At 35.9% G+C, this 11,839-nt stretch overlaps 1 protein-coding gene across 2 annotated transcripts; it reads left to right on the top strand.

Moving 5' to 3' along the window:
• The first annotated feature begins 869 nt into the window (after window positions 1–869).
• Window positions 870–5,623, top strand: SIP2 (seed imbibition 2). Of its 2 annotated transcripts, none has more exons than XM_079048231.1 (13): window positions 870–1,073; window positions 2,092–2,308; window positions 2,393–2,625; window positions 2,706–2,796; window positions 2,914–2,962; window positions 3,050–3,141; window positions 3,262–3,369; window positions 3,454–4,123; window positions 4,210–4,277; window positions 4,361–4,495; window positions 4,666–4,883; window positions 4,983–5,071; window positions 5,166–5,623. In XM_079048231.1, the coding sequence occupies exons 2-13, from the start codon at window positions 2,118–2,120 to the stop codon at window positions 5,505–5,507; spliced, it is 2,286 nt and encodes a 761-aa protein (XP_078904357.1). In that variant the 5' UTR covers window positions 870–1,073; window positions 2,092–2,117; the 3' UTR covers window positions 5,508–5,623. The 2 variants fall into 2 exon arrangements, with proteins under 2 accessions (XP_078904357.1, XP_078904356.1); XM_079048230.1 differs by having other exon boundaries at window positions 870–1,096.
• Window positions 5,624–11,839: the final 6,216 nt, after the last annotated feature.

Raw genomic sequence — 11,839 nt, 5'->3', positions numbered from 1 at the left:
TGCCCACCCTACCATATTTTTTTTCCGTGCCCAAAAAACCCGTTTGATTTCTTCTTATTCATTTTTTTTAAACTTTATTACGTTCACAATACTAACTTTTTTTATTTTTTTATTTTTTTTAAGTTACTCTCATTTTTTAATATTTTTTTTTTGGATTTGGTCTCCATCCTACCTCTTTTACAGCTTTTGCCAAAGTTTTATTTTTTATTACATTAACCCAACTTTTTAGTTTATTTTCTTTTACAAATTTTGTTCCATCCTTCTTTTCCTTTTTATTTATTTTTATTTTTATTTTTTAGTTTTACAGAAAATTTGATTTCTTTTCCTTAATTTTCATTAAATAATTTTGTTTTTTTTAATATATTTTACAACTTATTATTTTTATAAAATATATTTTTCCAATTTATTTTATATTTTTACAACTCTAATCATACTCTAAATTATATATTGTATATTATATAGACAAAATTTCGCAGTATCGCGCACTTGAATTTTCCTATGTAGCAACAAACGGGTATGCATCTCCTAATTTATTACATTTTTATTCAATTTCAATTATCCCATCTTCTACATTTCCTTCCGTATCCCGTAAGACAAAAGAAATAATCATATAATAACAGATATCATGTTCATGTTCATGTTCATCTCATAAAAGTTACAACTTGTTAGACCGGTTCACATGCTTATCATCCCAAAATATCCATTCTAGCCTCTAGGGAAAGAAAAAGAAACCAGGGTAAAATTGTTGTTATCTAATCAGCCAACTTGCTTCCGACACGTGTCATGATCTCGTTCGAAGATACAGCCGACTTGTTCGACTGTTAATCGCTTCACAGGTATATAAACCCTTCCCCCGCCCTCTTTCTATTTCAAGTTTAAACTTGTTCCATTTTGAAATAAATAAACCAGTTTTCTGCTGAGCATTTCTCGTTGCTTCTCCTCCCAAATTTCTCTTGGAAGCTCGCATTTTCATATCTGGAGTGCACTTCTTCTGAGCTGATCGGTTGAGAATCGAAAGCGGAGGGCTTCGTTGTAATCGAAGAGATTAATTCGAGAAGCGACAGCGGAATCAGGTATTCTTCATTTTGACAGAAAGGTGAGTTGTTATGTTGACAATTACGATTTCATTAGAGCTTAAATTATTTTCTAGATCTTGTAATGGTTTTCTGTGGAACTCATTTGGCTCGTAGTGCTTGATGATTTAATTTAGGTTTGTTTATGTGTGTTTTTGTGCAAAACGTTTAGGATAATTATTGTGCATTTGAAGTTTTGAACTTTCTTCCCCTTTTTAAGCTGGATTGTCTTCGTTGTTATTATTATTATTATTATTATTATTATTATTATTATTATCCTCCAGAACTATGTGACGCTATCGACCCTCTGTGCCAATTTTTTGTGTTTCTTTTTATTTCCAAAAAAGGAAAAAATCAGAAGGAAAAGACAGGATTATTATTATTGTTTTTTTCCCTGTTTACGTTTTGTTTTTTTGGTTATCCTTTTTGTGGACGCAACCATGAAGATATTGACAATTCCTGCTACTGAATATTTATTTAATAAAAAATCATGTTCCAAAATCTTTCAAATTAGTTTTCAAAAGTTAAAAAAAAAAGTTAAAATTTTATTTTATGTTTAGTCATATATTATAGTATAAAGTTCCCTTATATAATTTATCAATTTTAAGTGTAAGTCATATTTTTCTAAAAATAACATTAATTGACATTACTATTTTAAATAAATGAAAATTAATAATTTATTATGTGACCACGTTGGTTTTAAATCTTAGATATTTTATTGTTTTTATTATTTCCACAAATAAAAAAAACTATACAAAAATTTATTCAAATATAATAATTAATCATTGTAAAAACTTTATATTTCACAAAAAGGACAGGTAAGCAATAATTATGGTAAGTTTTTAGGGTGGTTAAAAGTTAAAGCTAGTTAACATATTTTCGTCTTATTTTAATCTAAAGCGTTAAAGAGATGGTAAGCACTTGATTATAATATTTTTTTTGTTTGGTTGTTTCTCACTTTCCCTTTCTTCTCAGCATTAATTATTTTTTTAATGGTCGTTGTTCATTATATCTGTAGTTTCTCATCAGACACCGTTTGTAAAGATGACAATTACACCAAAGATCTCCATTGATGGTGCAAACCTTGTAGTCCATGGGAAAACCGTACTTAAAAACGTACCAGAAAACATCGTGCTGACCCCAGGAACAGGGTCAGGACTTGTAACAGGTGCATTCATTGGTGCAACATCTTCAAATACCAAAAGTCTCCATGTGTTTCCTGTTGGAGTCCTAGAGTAAGTTCCAGATTCTGTTCATCATTTAATCATCATGCATTTCCAAGATTTCAATCTTAAACAATTTTGTTTGATTTGTATCAGGGATCTTCGGTTTATGTGTTGTTTCCGTTTCAAGCTATGGTGGATGACTCAGCGAATGGGAACATGTGGAAAAGATATTCCTCTAGAGACTCAATTTATGCTTGTTGAAAGCAAAGACAACAATGACAATAGTCCCACAATCTATACCGTATTCCTTCCTCTTTTGGAAGGCCAGTTCAGAGCTGTTCTTCAAGGGAATGATAAGAATGAACTAGAGATTTGCCTCGAGAGTGGTTAGTACATTAACTGTGTGCATGAAGAATATAATAATCCTTTTAAAGAAACTAATTTTTGTTTTGTTCTTTTTACTCAGGGGATCATGCAGTTGAAACCAATCAAGGGCTCAGCCTTGTCTACATGAATGCTGGAACAAACCCTTTTGAGGTCATCACACAGGCTTTAAAGTAAGTGGACTTGCCAACTTGTTTTTCTAATCTATTGTTGTTACTATATTACTATGGTCTTTGTAACTTAAAAAGGCCTATGGTTTAACTTCGAATTCAAATCTGATTGTGGAACAGGGCTGTTGAGAACCATATGCAAACATTTCATCATCGGGAGAAGAAAAAGGTAAGAAACCTCCCTAGAATGTCATAAGAATCACATCTTATTTACTCATTTGTCTGACTTTTGTTGGTTGATATAAATCTATAACAGTTACCCGAATTTATCGACTGGTTTGGTTGGTGCACATGGGATGCTTTCTACACCGATGTCACTGCAGAGGGTGTTGAAGAAGGCCTCAAAAGGTAATTTAAAAAACTAACTTCAATCCGAAATACTGATACCATTTCTAGAAACAGAATGTTGGGAAAATGGTCTCAAAGATTCACCAAAACGCAATGAAGTTTTCTTGGTTACTATTGCAGTTTATCATCAGGAGGGACTCCACCCCGCTTCCTCATCATAGACGATGGTTGGCAGCAAATTGGTAACGAAAACAAGGACCCCAACATCGTTGTCCAAGAAGGAGCACAGTAAGGAATATCTTTACGTTATTACTATAATAACTCTTCTTTCTTTTGTTAATTCTACTAAATTTTTTTCAATCAATTTCGCAGGTTTGCAAACAGACTAACAGGAATCAAAGAGAACGAGAAATTTCAAAAGAAGAAAGACGATCACCCCCCAGGCTTAAAGCACGTGGTAGACGAAGCAAAAGAACATCATAATGTTAAATACGTATACGTCTGGCATGCTTTAGCAGGCTACTGGGGTGGTGTAAATCCAACCGTAGCCGGAATGGAACATTACGACCCAACTCTGGCATACCCGATTCAATCCCCGGGTGTAAAAGGAAACCAACCAGACATTGTCATGGACAGCCTTGCTGTCCATGGCTTGGGTCTAGTTCACCCTAGAAAAGTTTTCAACTTCTATAATGAGCTTCACGCTTACCTTGCTTCATGTGGAGTTGATGGAGTTAAAGTTGATGTTCAAAATATAATTGAAACACTCGGGGCTGGATATGGTGGGAGAGTTTCCATTACTAGAAGTTATGTTCAGGCTCTTGAAGCTTCGATTGCAAAGAATTTTGAAGATAATGGATGTATTGCGTGTATGTGTCATAATACCGATGGGCTTTATAGTGCTAAACAAACCGCAATTATCAGAGCCTCGGATGATTTCTACCCTCATGACCCTGCGTCTCACACCATTCATATTTCTTCTGTCGCGTATAATACATTGTTTCTTGGCGAATTTATGCAGCCTGATTGGGACATGTTCCATGTAAGCATTAACATACTGACTCATGATAAGTTAGAAAACGTGGTAAAAGGGAAATTTGTATCTAATTATGAATATGAAACTTTCAGAGTCTTCATCCGGCTGCTGATTATCATGCTGCTGCTCGATCTATTGGTGGATGTGCCATCTATGTTAGGTATTTGTTTATGTTTCTATTTTTGTTGATCTTATTTCATGAAAATGGAAAATCTGTAAACTAATTGAAATTAATTTTATTAGTGACAAGCCTGGCAACCACAACTTTGATCTGTTAAGGAAATTGGTTCTCCCGGATGGATCAGTGCTTCGTGCTCAACTGCCTGGAAGACCCACACTTGACTGTCTTTTTGCTGATCCGGCTAGAGATGGAATAAGGTCTTCCTTGTTTATTACAAACATTTAATTATCATTTTTTCCTTTTTAATTTTTTTTTGAAAAATCTACACTGTTATAGCGATCGCATCCATATAAAAAGGTGATACTGTGATAATTGAGTAGAATTTTAAAGTACAATGTCTTAATAAGAAAAAACAAAATTTATGCAGCCTGCTTAAGATTTGGAATGTGAATAAGTGCACGGGCGTGGTGGGTGTATTCAACTGCCAGGGTGCCGGTTGGTGTAAAATCGAGAAGAAAACTCGAATCCATGATGCATCTCCCGGCATTCTTACGGGTTCTGTGCAATCCGCTGATGTGGATGCCCTAACTCAAGTAGCAGGTCCGGATTGGCATGGGGAAACCATCGTGTATTGTCAAAGATCAGGTGCCTCACCCTTTCAAACTTTGTATATCACCAAGAATATGACATAACAGGTACTGTGTCTCTGAGGCACTGACACTGACACTGATATTTGTATTGCAGGGGAGGTAATTCGGTTACCAAAAGGCGTCTCGTTGCCTGTAACACTCAAGGTTCTTGAATACGAACTATTTCATTTCTGCCCTCTAGAGGTTAGCCTCTTTTAATTTAACTTTAACCCAAGGACCTCATTATATGAAAAGAACAAAAGAAAACAAACTAATCTTGTTAAATTTATTTTAACAGGAAATATCAGAGAACATTTCAGTAGCACCTATCGGATTGCTCGATATGTTCAATAGCAGTGGTGCAGTTGACGAATTTGAAGTCCATTTAGCTTCAGAATCTCGAGTGTTTAGCGACAGTTCCACTCCTTTAAGTGAAACGCGACCAGTGACTGCCACGGTGTCGCTTAAAGTGCGAGGATGTGGCCGATTCGGAGCCTACTCATCTCAACTGCCTCTCAGGTGCAGTGTGGATGGGTTGAACACGGAGTTCAGTTATGACCATGAAACTGGATTATTAACATTTGTGATTCCTGTGCCTCAAGAGGAGATGTATAAGTGGTGTATCCAGATTGAAGTTTAGTGACCATTTATATTGTTATGATGGGTGACATTGTTGTAATAAAGGAGTTATTAGTTGAATACCGATGAAGGTTTCTGTTATATATTATTAATAATAATGTTATTCTTCAAGTGGTATATTCGATTTTTTTTTTCAGAATCCAATTAAACTCTACTCTTAAGTGTTTTTTTTTTTTTTTTTTTTTTCGAAGCCGAATTCTTAAAAAGTAAGTTCATCTAAATTTTATTTTATTGTATTGTCCTTGTTTGGGTTTATGTATTGATTTTGGATCCCTTTACTAATAACTTTGTAATGAGGTGAAGTTCTTAACTATACACAAGGTGTTTGATGAAAGTCCCCAAAGAAGTCACGTTGTTATTGAGGTTCAAGAACTTTAGGTTGTTGCAATTTATGCAGCTGTGTTGGTTTTTTTATTTATCGCATAGAAGATATGGTTCTTCAAGTGGCTTTATGGGAAAAATAGTTTGTCTATGGTGAATCGAGATACAAGCATTATTGAAATAACAAAGGGCAATTGTATAAATCGTAAGTTAAAGTGTGAAAATTTACAAAGGGAAATTACATAAACCATAAGTTAAAGTGTGAAAATTTACCAGTGGAAGAATAATATTTTTCTCAGCTAATTTATTATTTTGTCATTATCTGAAATTCCACAGACATTATTTTTATGACTGACATTATATTCCATAACATCAAATCTAATAGCCAACATTTTCTAAACCAAAACGTTTAATTCATCGGGAAACAAATACAATTTCAGAGGTTGTTTGGGATTTATCTCAAAACAATTTAGGATAAGGGGTATGGTCACCATCAACTCACTAGAAAAGTGTTGCAACCCATACCCCACGTTATTTTCACTACATGTTCATTACCAAACCACTAACCTTTGAAAATGGTTACTACTAGGGATGAAAGTGGGTCCAAACCCGGACCGGATGGACCCGGACCCGGAAAACCCGGAACCGGTTAACGGGATTTTTTAGAACCGGAAACCGGACCGGTATATAGGAACCGGTTCCGGTTCGGTTCCGGGTACGGTTCCGGTTCGGTTCCGGGTACGGTACCGGGTAAAGTGGGTCTAGAACCGGAAAACTCGGAAACATCAAAGTGGGTAGGTTGAAACCGGATAAAGTGGGTTTAGAACCGGAAAACCCGGAAAAACCGGAATTTTTTGGTAATTACTTACTACTTCGTGGGTTGAACTTTGAACATTTTCATATTGATATCACGACTTTGGGGGACTGTAACTCATTGAATATGAAACCAAAATTAACAAAATTATAGTCTAAAATCATGTACAAACTCTAAAATACACTCTGGAAAAAACCGCATGTCAATTCGACTTTAAACAAATGAGATATGCATGTGTTAACATTTTCACAGAATACAAAGTACAAAAACAAATAGCTGAAAAGTTAAAAAATTTCAGTTTTGATATCCCGACTTCGTAGGACTATAAATCATTGAATATTAAACCAAAAATGACAAAATTATAGTATAAACTCATTTACAAAATGTAAACTACAAGTTGGAAAAAACCACATGTCAATCGGACTTCAAACGAATTAGATATGCATGTTTTAAAACTTTCACCGAATACAAAAAAACTGAAAAACTAAAAACTTCCAGTTTTGATATCTCGAATTTGAGGGACTGTAAATCGATGAATATAAAACTAAAAATGGCAAATTTATAGTCTAAAATCATGTACAAACTCTAAACTACATGTTGGAAAAAACCTCATATCAATCGGAGTTGAAACGAATGAGATATGCATGTTTTAAATGTTTCACAAAAACCGGTTCCGGCCCTAAAAGTGGTTCCGGTTCCTAACATCGGTTCCGGTTTTTAGACCCGGTTTACCCGGACCCGATGGATCCAAACCCGGATTACCCGGAACCCGGATAAAGACAATTTTTAAACCCGGAACCGGAACCGGTTCTATATATTCCGGTTCTAACGGTTCCGGTTCCGGTCCGGTTTTCCGGTTCTAAATCTCATCCCTAGTTACTACCACATATTATTTATCTTTTTATTTATTTATTTATTTTTACATCAGATTAAATAAAAAAACATAATTTTTAGTATCAATCGATTTCACTAGAGTTGGTGCGGAATCCCAATCCAGTGAATAACACAAATCGGAATATGGAGGAAGAACACAAACGCGAATCTTCAATGCACACTATTATTAAACAATAGTCTGGTACATAAGATTCACATAATGCTCTCAGTTCTCTCTCTGTCTATCTAATACACGAAATATGCTCCTTAGAATCACTAACCAGCGTGTCTTTTTTCTAACTCCATACACGGTTGACTCAATACAATATATATACTAAGACCTAAATACAAAAGCCTAACCCAATAACCTAAACCGAAATCATCTAAGCCCACCGAAATCACATGGTGATTTCGGTCCAAGTACCACCGAGATCATTGAGATTTCGGTCCTAAACCGAAAACTATAAAAGCCTAGAAAAGCAAAGTATAAACCACAAATTTATGTCCTAACAATCTCCCCCTTGGTTTATAGCTTTCTTTTCTTTTCAGTCTTCCTTGATCTTGACTTTCAGCCCTTTCCTCGATCTCTTCACGACTTGACTACAAGATGTACATATGAATCTTCTACATGAAAAACTTCATCTTTAGTAGTTGGACTTCCTTCAAAATTTGACTTTGAACGCACATTGGGTATAGAGACTTCTTGTAAATCATCACTTTCAGCTTTGAGAAAACTTAAAGAATTGATAATTGAACTGAAAAATGGAAAAATATGTTCCAGATTCTATCTGTTTATTAAAGCAATCGCAGGACATAATATAAGATAAAAGCTTGTGGAACAAGCAAATAAAAGATAACAACTAAAGACTAGGAATAAGGAAACAATAATCCTAATCTAAAAAGATTAATATATAACTATCGGATAAAGATATCCAACACTCCCCCTCAAGCTGGAGCGTGAAGATCTCGAACGCCAAGCTTGCCACGTAAAAACCGGAACCGATCTATTCCGAGAGGTTTAGTAAAGATATCAGCAACTTGATCGTTGGTGCTGATATATAAAGGCTTGATCTGTCCAGATTCCACACGTTCACGTACAAAATAGCAATCCATCTCCACATGTTTTGTACGTTCATGGAAGACATGATTATTGGCAATATGACGAGCTGCTTCATTGTCACAATAAAGAGAAGTAGGACCAGATTGAAGAGCTTCCATATCAGAAAGTAACCATCTTAACCATAGGAGTTCACTAACTGTAGTAGCCATGGATCGATATTCAGCCTCAGCCGATGACCGTGACACCACAGACTGTTTCTTTGTCTTCCAGGAGATTGGTGCTCCACCCAAAGTAATGAAGTAACCAGTTTTAGAACGACGAGTAAATGAACATCCAAGCCAATCAGAATCACAATAAGCGCGCAGAGTTAGATTTCCAGCAGAAGGAAGAAATATCCCTTGACCTGGAGTGGTTTTTAGATAGCGTAAAACTCTGTGAACAGCATTGAGATGAGGTTGTTTAGGGGAAGAGAAAAATTGACTCAATGTATTAACAGCAAGAGTTATGTCAGGTCTTGTAACTTGCAAGTAAAGTAATAGCCCAATAAGACGTCGATATTGTTATGCATCAACAAGCGGAGCATCAATAGCATGATCGAGTTTGACATTAGTTTCCATTGGGAAGGAGCTAGGATGAGACCCTTGAAGACCACTGTCTGAAAGAATATCCAACGTATACTTTCGTTGGCTCAACACCATACCATCTTCTGTACGAGTAGCTTCGATTCCGAGAAAATATTTTAAAGGTCCTAAATCTTTAATGCTGGATTTTTTATGCAAAAACTTCTTGACTTTATCAATGTGCGCGTCATTATTTCCAAGAAGAATGACGTCATCAACATAAATGAGAGCTGCAACATAAATATTATTAGTTTTGAATACAAACAACGAGTGGTCAGGCTTTGAATGCCGAAAACCAATTTCTAAGAGTGCTTCTGTGAATTTTCGATACCAATTCCTTGAAGCTTGGCGTAAACCATACAAGGATTTCCTCAACTTACACACACACGTGTCACCCGTTTTAACGAATCCTTTGGGTACTTTCATGTACACTTCTTCGTCAAGATCTCCATGAAGAAAGGCATTATTGACATCTAATTGATGGATGCTCCATTTCTTTTGAACAGCGACCGCCAAAATTGTTCTGACAGTCACTAATTTTGTAACCGGTGCAAAGGTCTCGTGGAAATCAATGCCTTCTTCTTGAGTAAAACCTCTTGCAACTAGCCGTGCTTTGTATCTTTCTACTTCTCCTGAAGGTTTGTATTTTATTTTGTAAACCCATTTGGAATCTATAGCTTTCTTACCTGGTGGCAAATGAGTTAGTGTCCAAGTGTTATTATTCTCAAGAGCTTCGATTTCATTCTTCATGGCCTCTTGCCATTGTGGGCATTTGGCGGCTTGAGAAAAGGATTTGGGTTCACTTTGTGTGGTAATTGCCATCAAAAAAGCTTTATGAGAAGCAGTAAATGATTATAAGACACATAATTAGATAAAGGATGTACCGTTGAGGTTGCTGAATTGCTAGGAGTGAGAGAATGATCTATGGAAGGTGGCAAGTCGACTTGATATTCCCCATATTTCTGAGGTTTTGTTCGAACTCTCTCAGGCCGCTGACTACCTCTAGAGTTCAATGTTTGACCATTGTCGCTTTCTGCTTCAACTGGGACATATTCGGACCCAACAAAAGTAGACATAGGTTGATGATTTGGGACATCAGGTGTGGACCGAGACTCTTCTTCAGCAATATTGACCGGCCAAGTTTGTGCATTAGTCTTTGCTTGATCAAAAACATCTTCTTGTATAGGTTGAATAGTCTTAGTCTCTTCAACGTTTTTGTTACTAGTTTGTTCCTGATATGGAAACTTGCATTCAACAAATTTGACATCTCGGGACACTATGATCTTATTTTCTTGTATGTCAAAAACCTTATACCCCTTTTGCCTTTGTGGGTATCCGATGAACACACATGGCCTCCCCCTTTCTTCAAACTTATATCTTCCTTGTTTATTCTCTTTCACATATACTAGACAACCAAAAACTCGCATGTGATCATAACAAGGTTTTTGTCCAAGCAAAACTTCATATGGTGTTCTATTATTGATAGAACGAGATGGGATTCGATTTATGATATACGTAGCAGTTAGCACACATTCTCCCAAGAACTCAATTGGTAAGTTAGCTTCAAATCTTAGGGCTCTCGCAACTTCAAGCAAATGTCTATGTTTTCGTTCAACCACCCCATTTTGTTGCGGGGTGTGAACACAAGACGTTTCTAGTATCATGCCTTTTTCTTCATAAAACTTCATCATGAAATTAGAGGCGAATCCCCCCCCCCCATTATCACTTCTTATTCTCTTGATACCTTTTCCAAATTGTGTTTGAATCATGTTGTAGAATGCAATCAGATTATCACCAACATTTGACTTGTTTTTAATTAAATAAACCCAAGTGGATCTACTAAAATCATCTACAATTGTAAGAAAATAATGTGCACCCGAAAGTGAGGGAACCTTATAACCACCCCATATGTCACAATGTATTAGCTCAAAACAAGAAGAAGTTTTAATATTACTATTTGGAAAAGGAAGTCGAGTTTGTTTAGCCCGTACACATGAATCACAATTTTCTATGTTAACTACGCTACCAATAGATTCAATCTGATGTAATTTAGAAGAATGACCGAGTCGTTTATGCCATATTTCAGAATCGATCTTGACCGCCATGATTGCAACCTTCTTATCCATGTCTTTCATATTGTATAAACCATTCTCACATCTACCCATGCCAATCAGCTTCCTCGTAGGTAAGTCCTGGATGAAACAAAAATCGGGAAAGAATGTCATGAAGCAATTAAGACTCTTAGTAATTTTACTAACTGACAAGAGGTTGCATCTAAATTTAGGTATATAGATAACATCATCTATTTTGATGTTATTTGGAAGGTTAGCATTCCCAACTCCTTGAACAGGAACACTATCACCATTTGGTATTCTAACTGGCACATCATCTTTTGAATTTCTCAAATTGAAAAGAACATCATTATTACAAGCAACATGCTCAGTGGCTCCTGAATCGATCGCCCAAGGAATGTTGAAAATGCGCTTACCAGCCATGTTAATCTCAGGTTTTTGTGTCTCACTTAGCTGCTTTATCAACTTGGTGTATTGTTCCAAGGTTAACCCTGGTATTGGACTGGAATCAACTTCAACATTTGCTGCCTTTGGCTTTGGCTTCGCCTGCTTTCGTTGGTCTCCATTTGCCTT

Source organism: Lactuca virosa, chromosome 5, assembly GCF_052849685.1.
Source record: "Lactuca virosa cultivar CGN04683 chromosome 5, Lactuca_virosa_CGN04683_v6, whole genome shotgun sequence".
Lineage (NCBI taxonomy): Eukaryota > Viridiplantae > Streptophyta > Magnoliopsida > Asterales > Asteraceae > Lactuca > Lactuca virosa.
This window is presented reverse-complemented; position numbering and strand designations above follow the sequence as displayed.

Coding starts and splice junctions, on each gene's coding strand:
- SIP2 (XM_079048231.1), top strand. CDS start 2,118: ATGACAATTACACCAAAGATCTCCATTGATGGTGCAAACCTTGTAGTC. Junction 2,626..2,705: donor AGAGATTTGCCTCGAGAGTG/GTTAGTACATTA, acceptor CTTTTTACTCAG/GGGATCATGCAGTTGAAACC. Junction 4,884..4,982: donor CGTGTATTGTCAAAGATCAG/GTGCCTCACCCT, acceptor TTTGTATTGCAG/GGGAGGTAATTCGGTTACCA.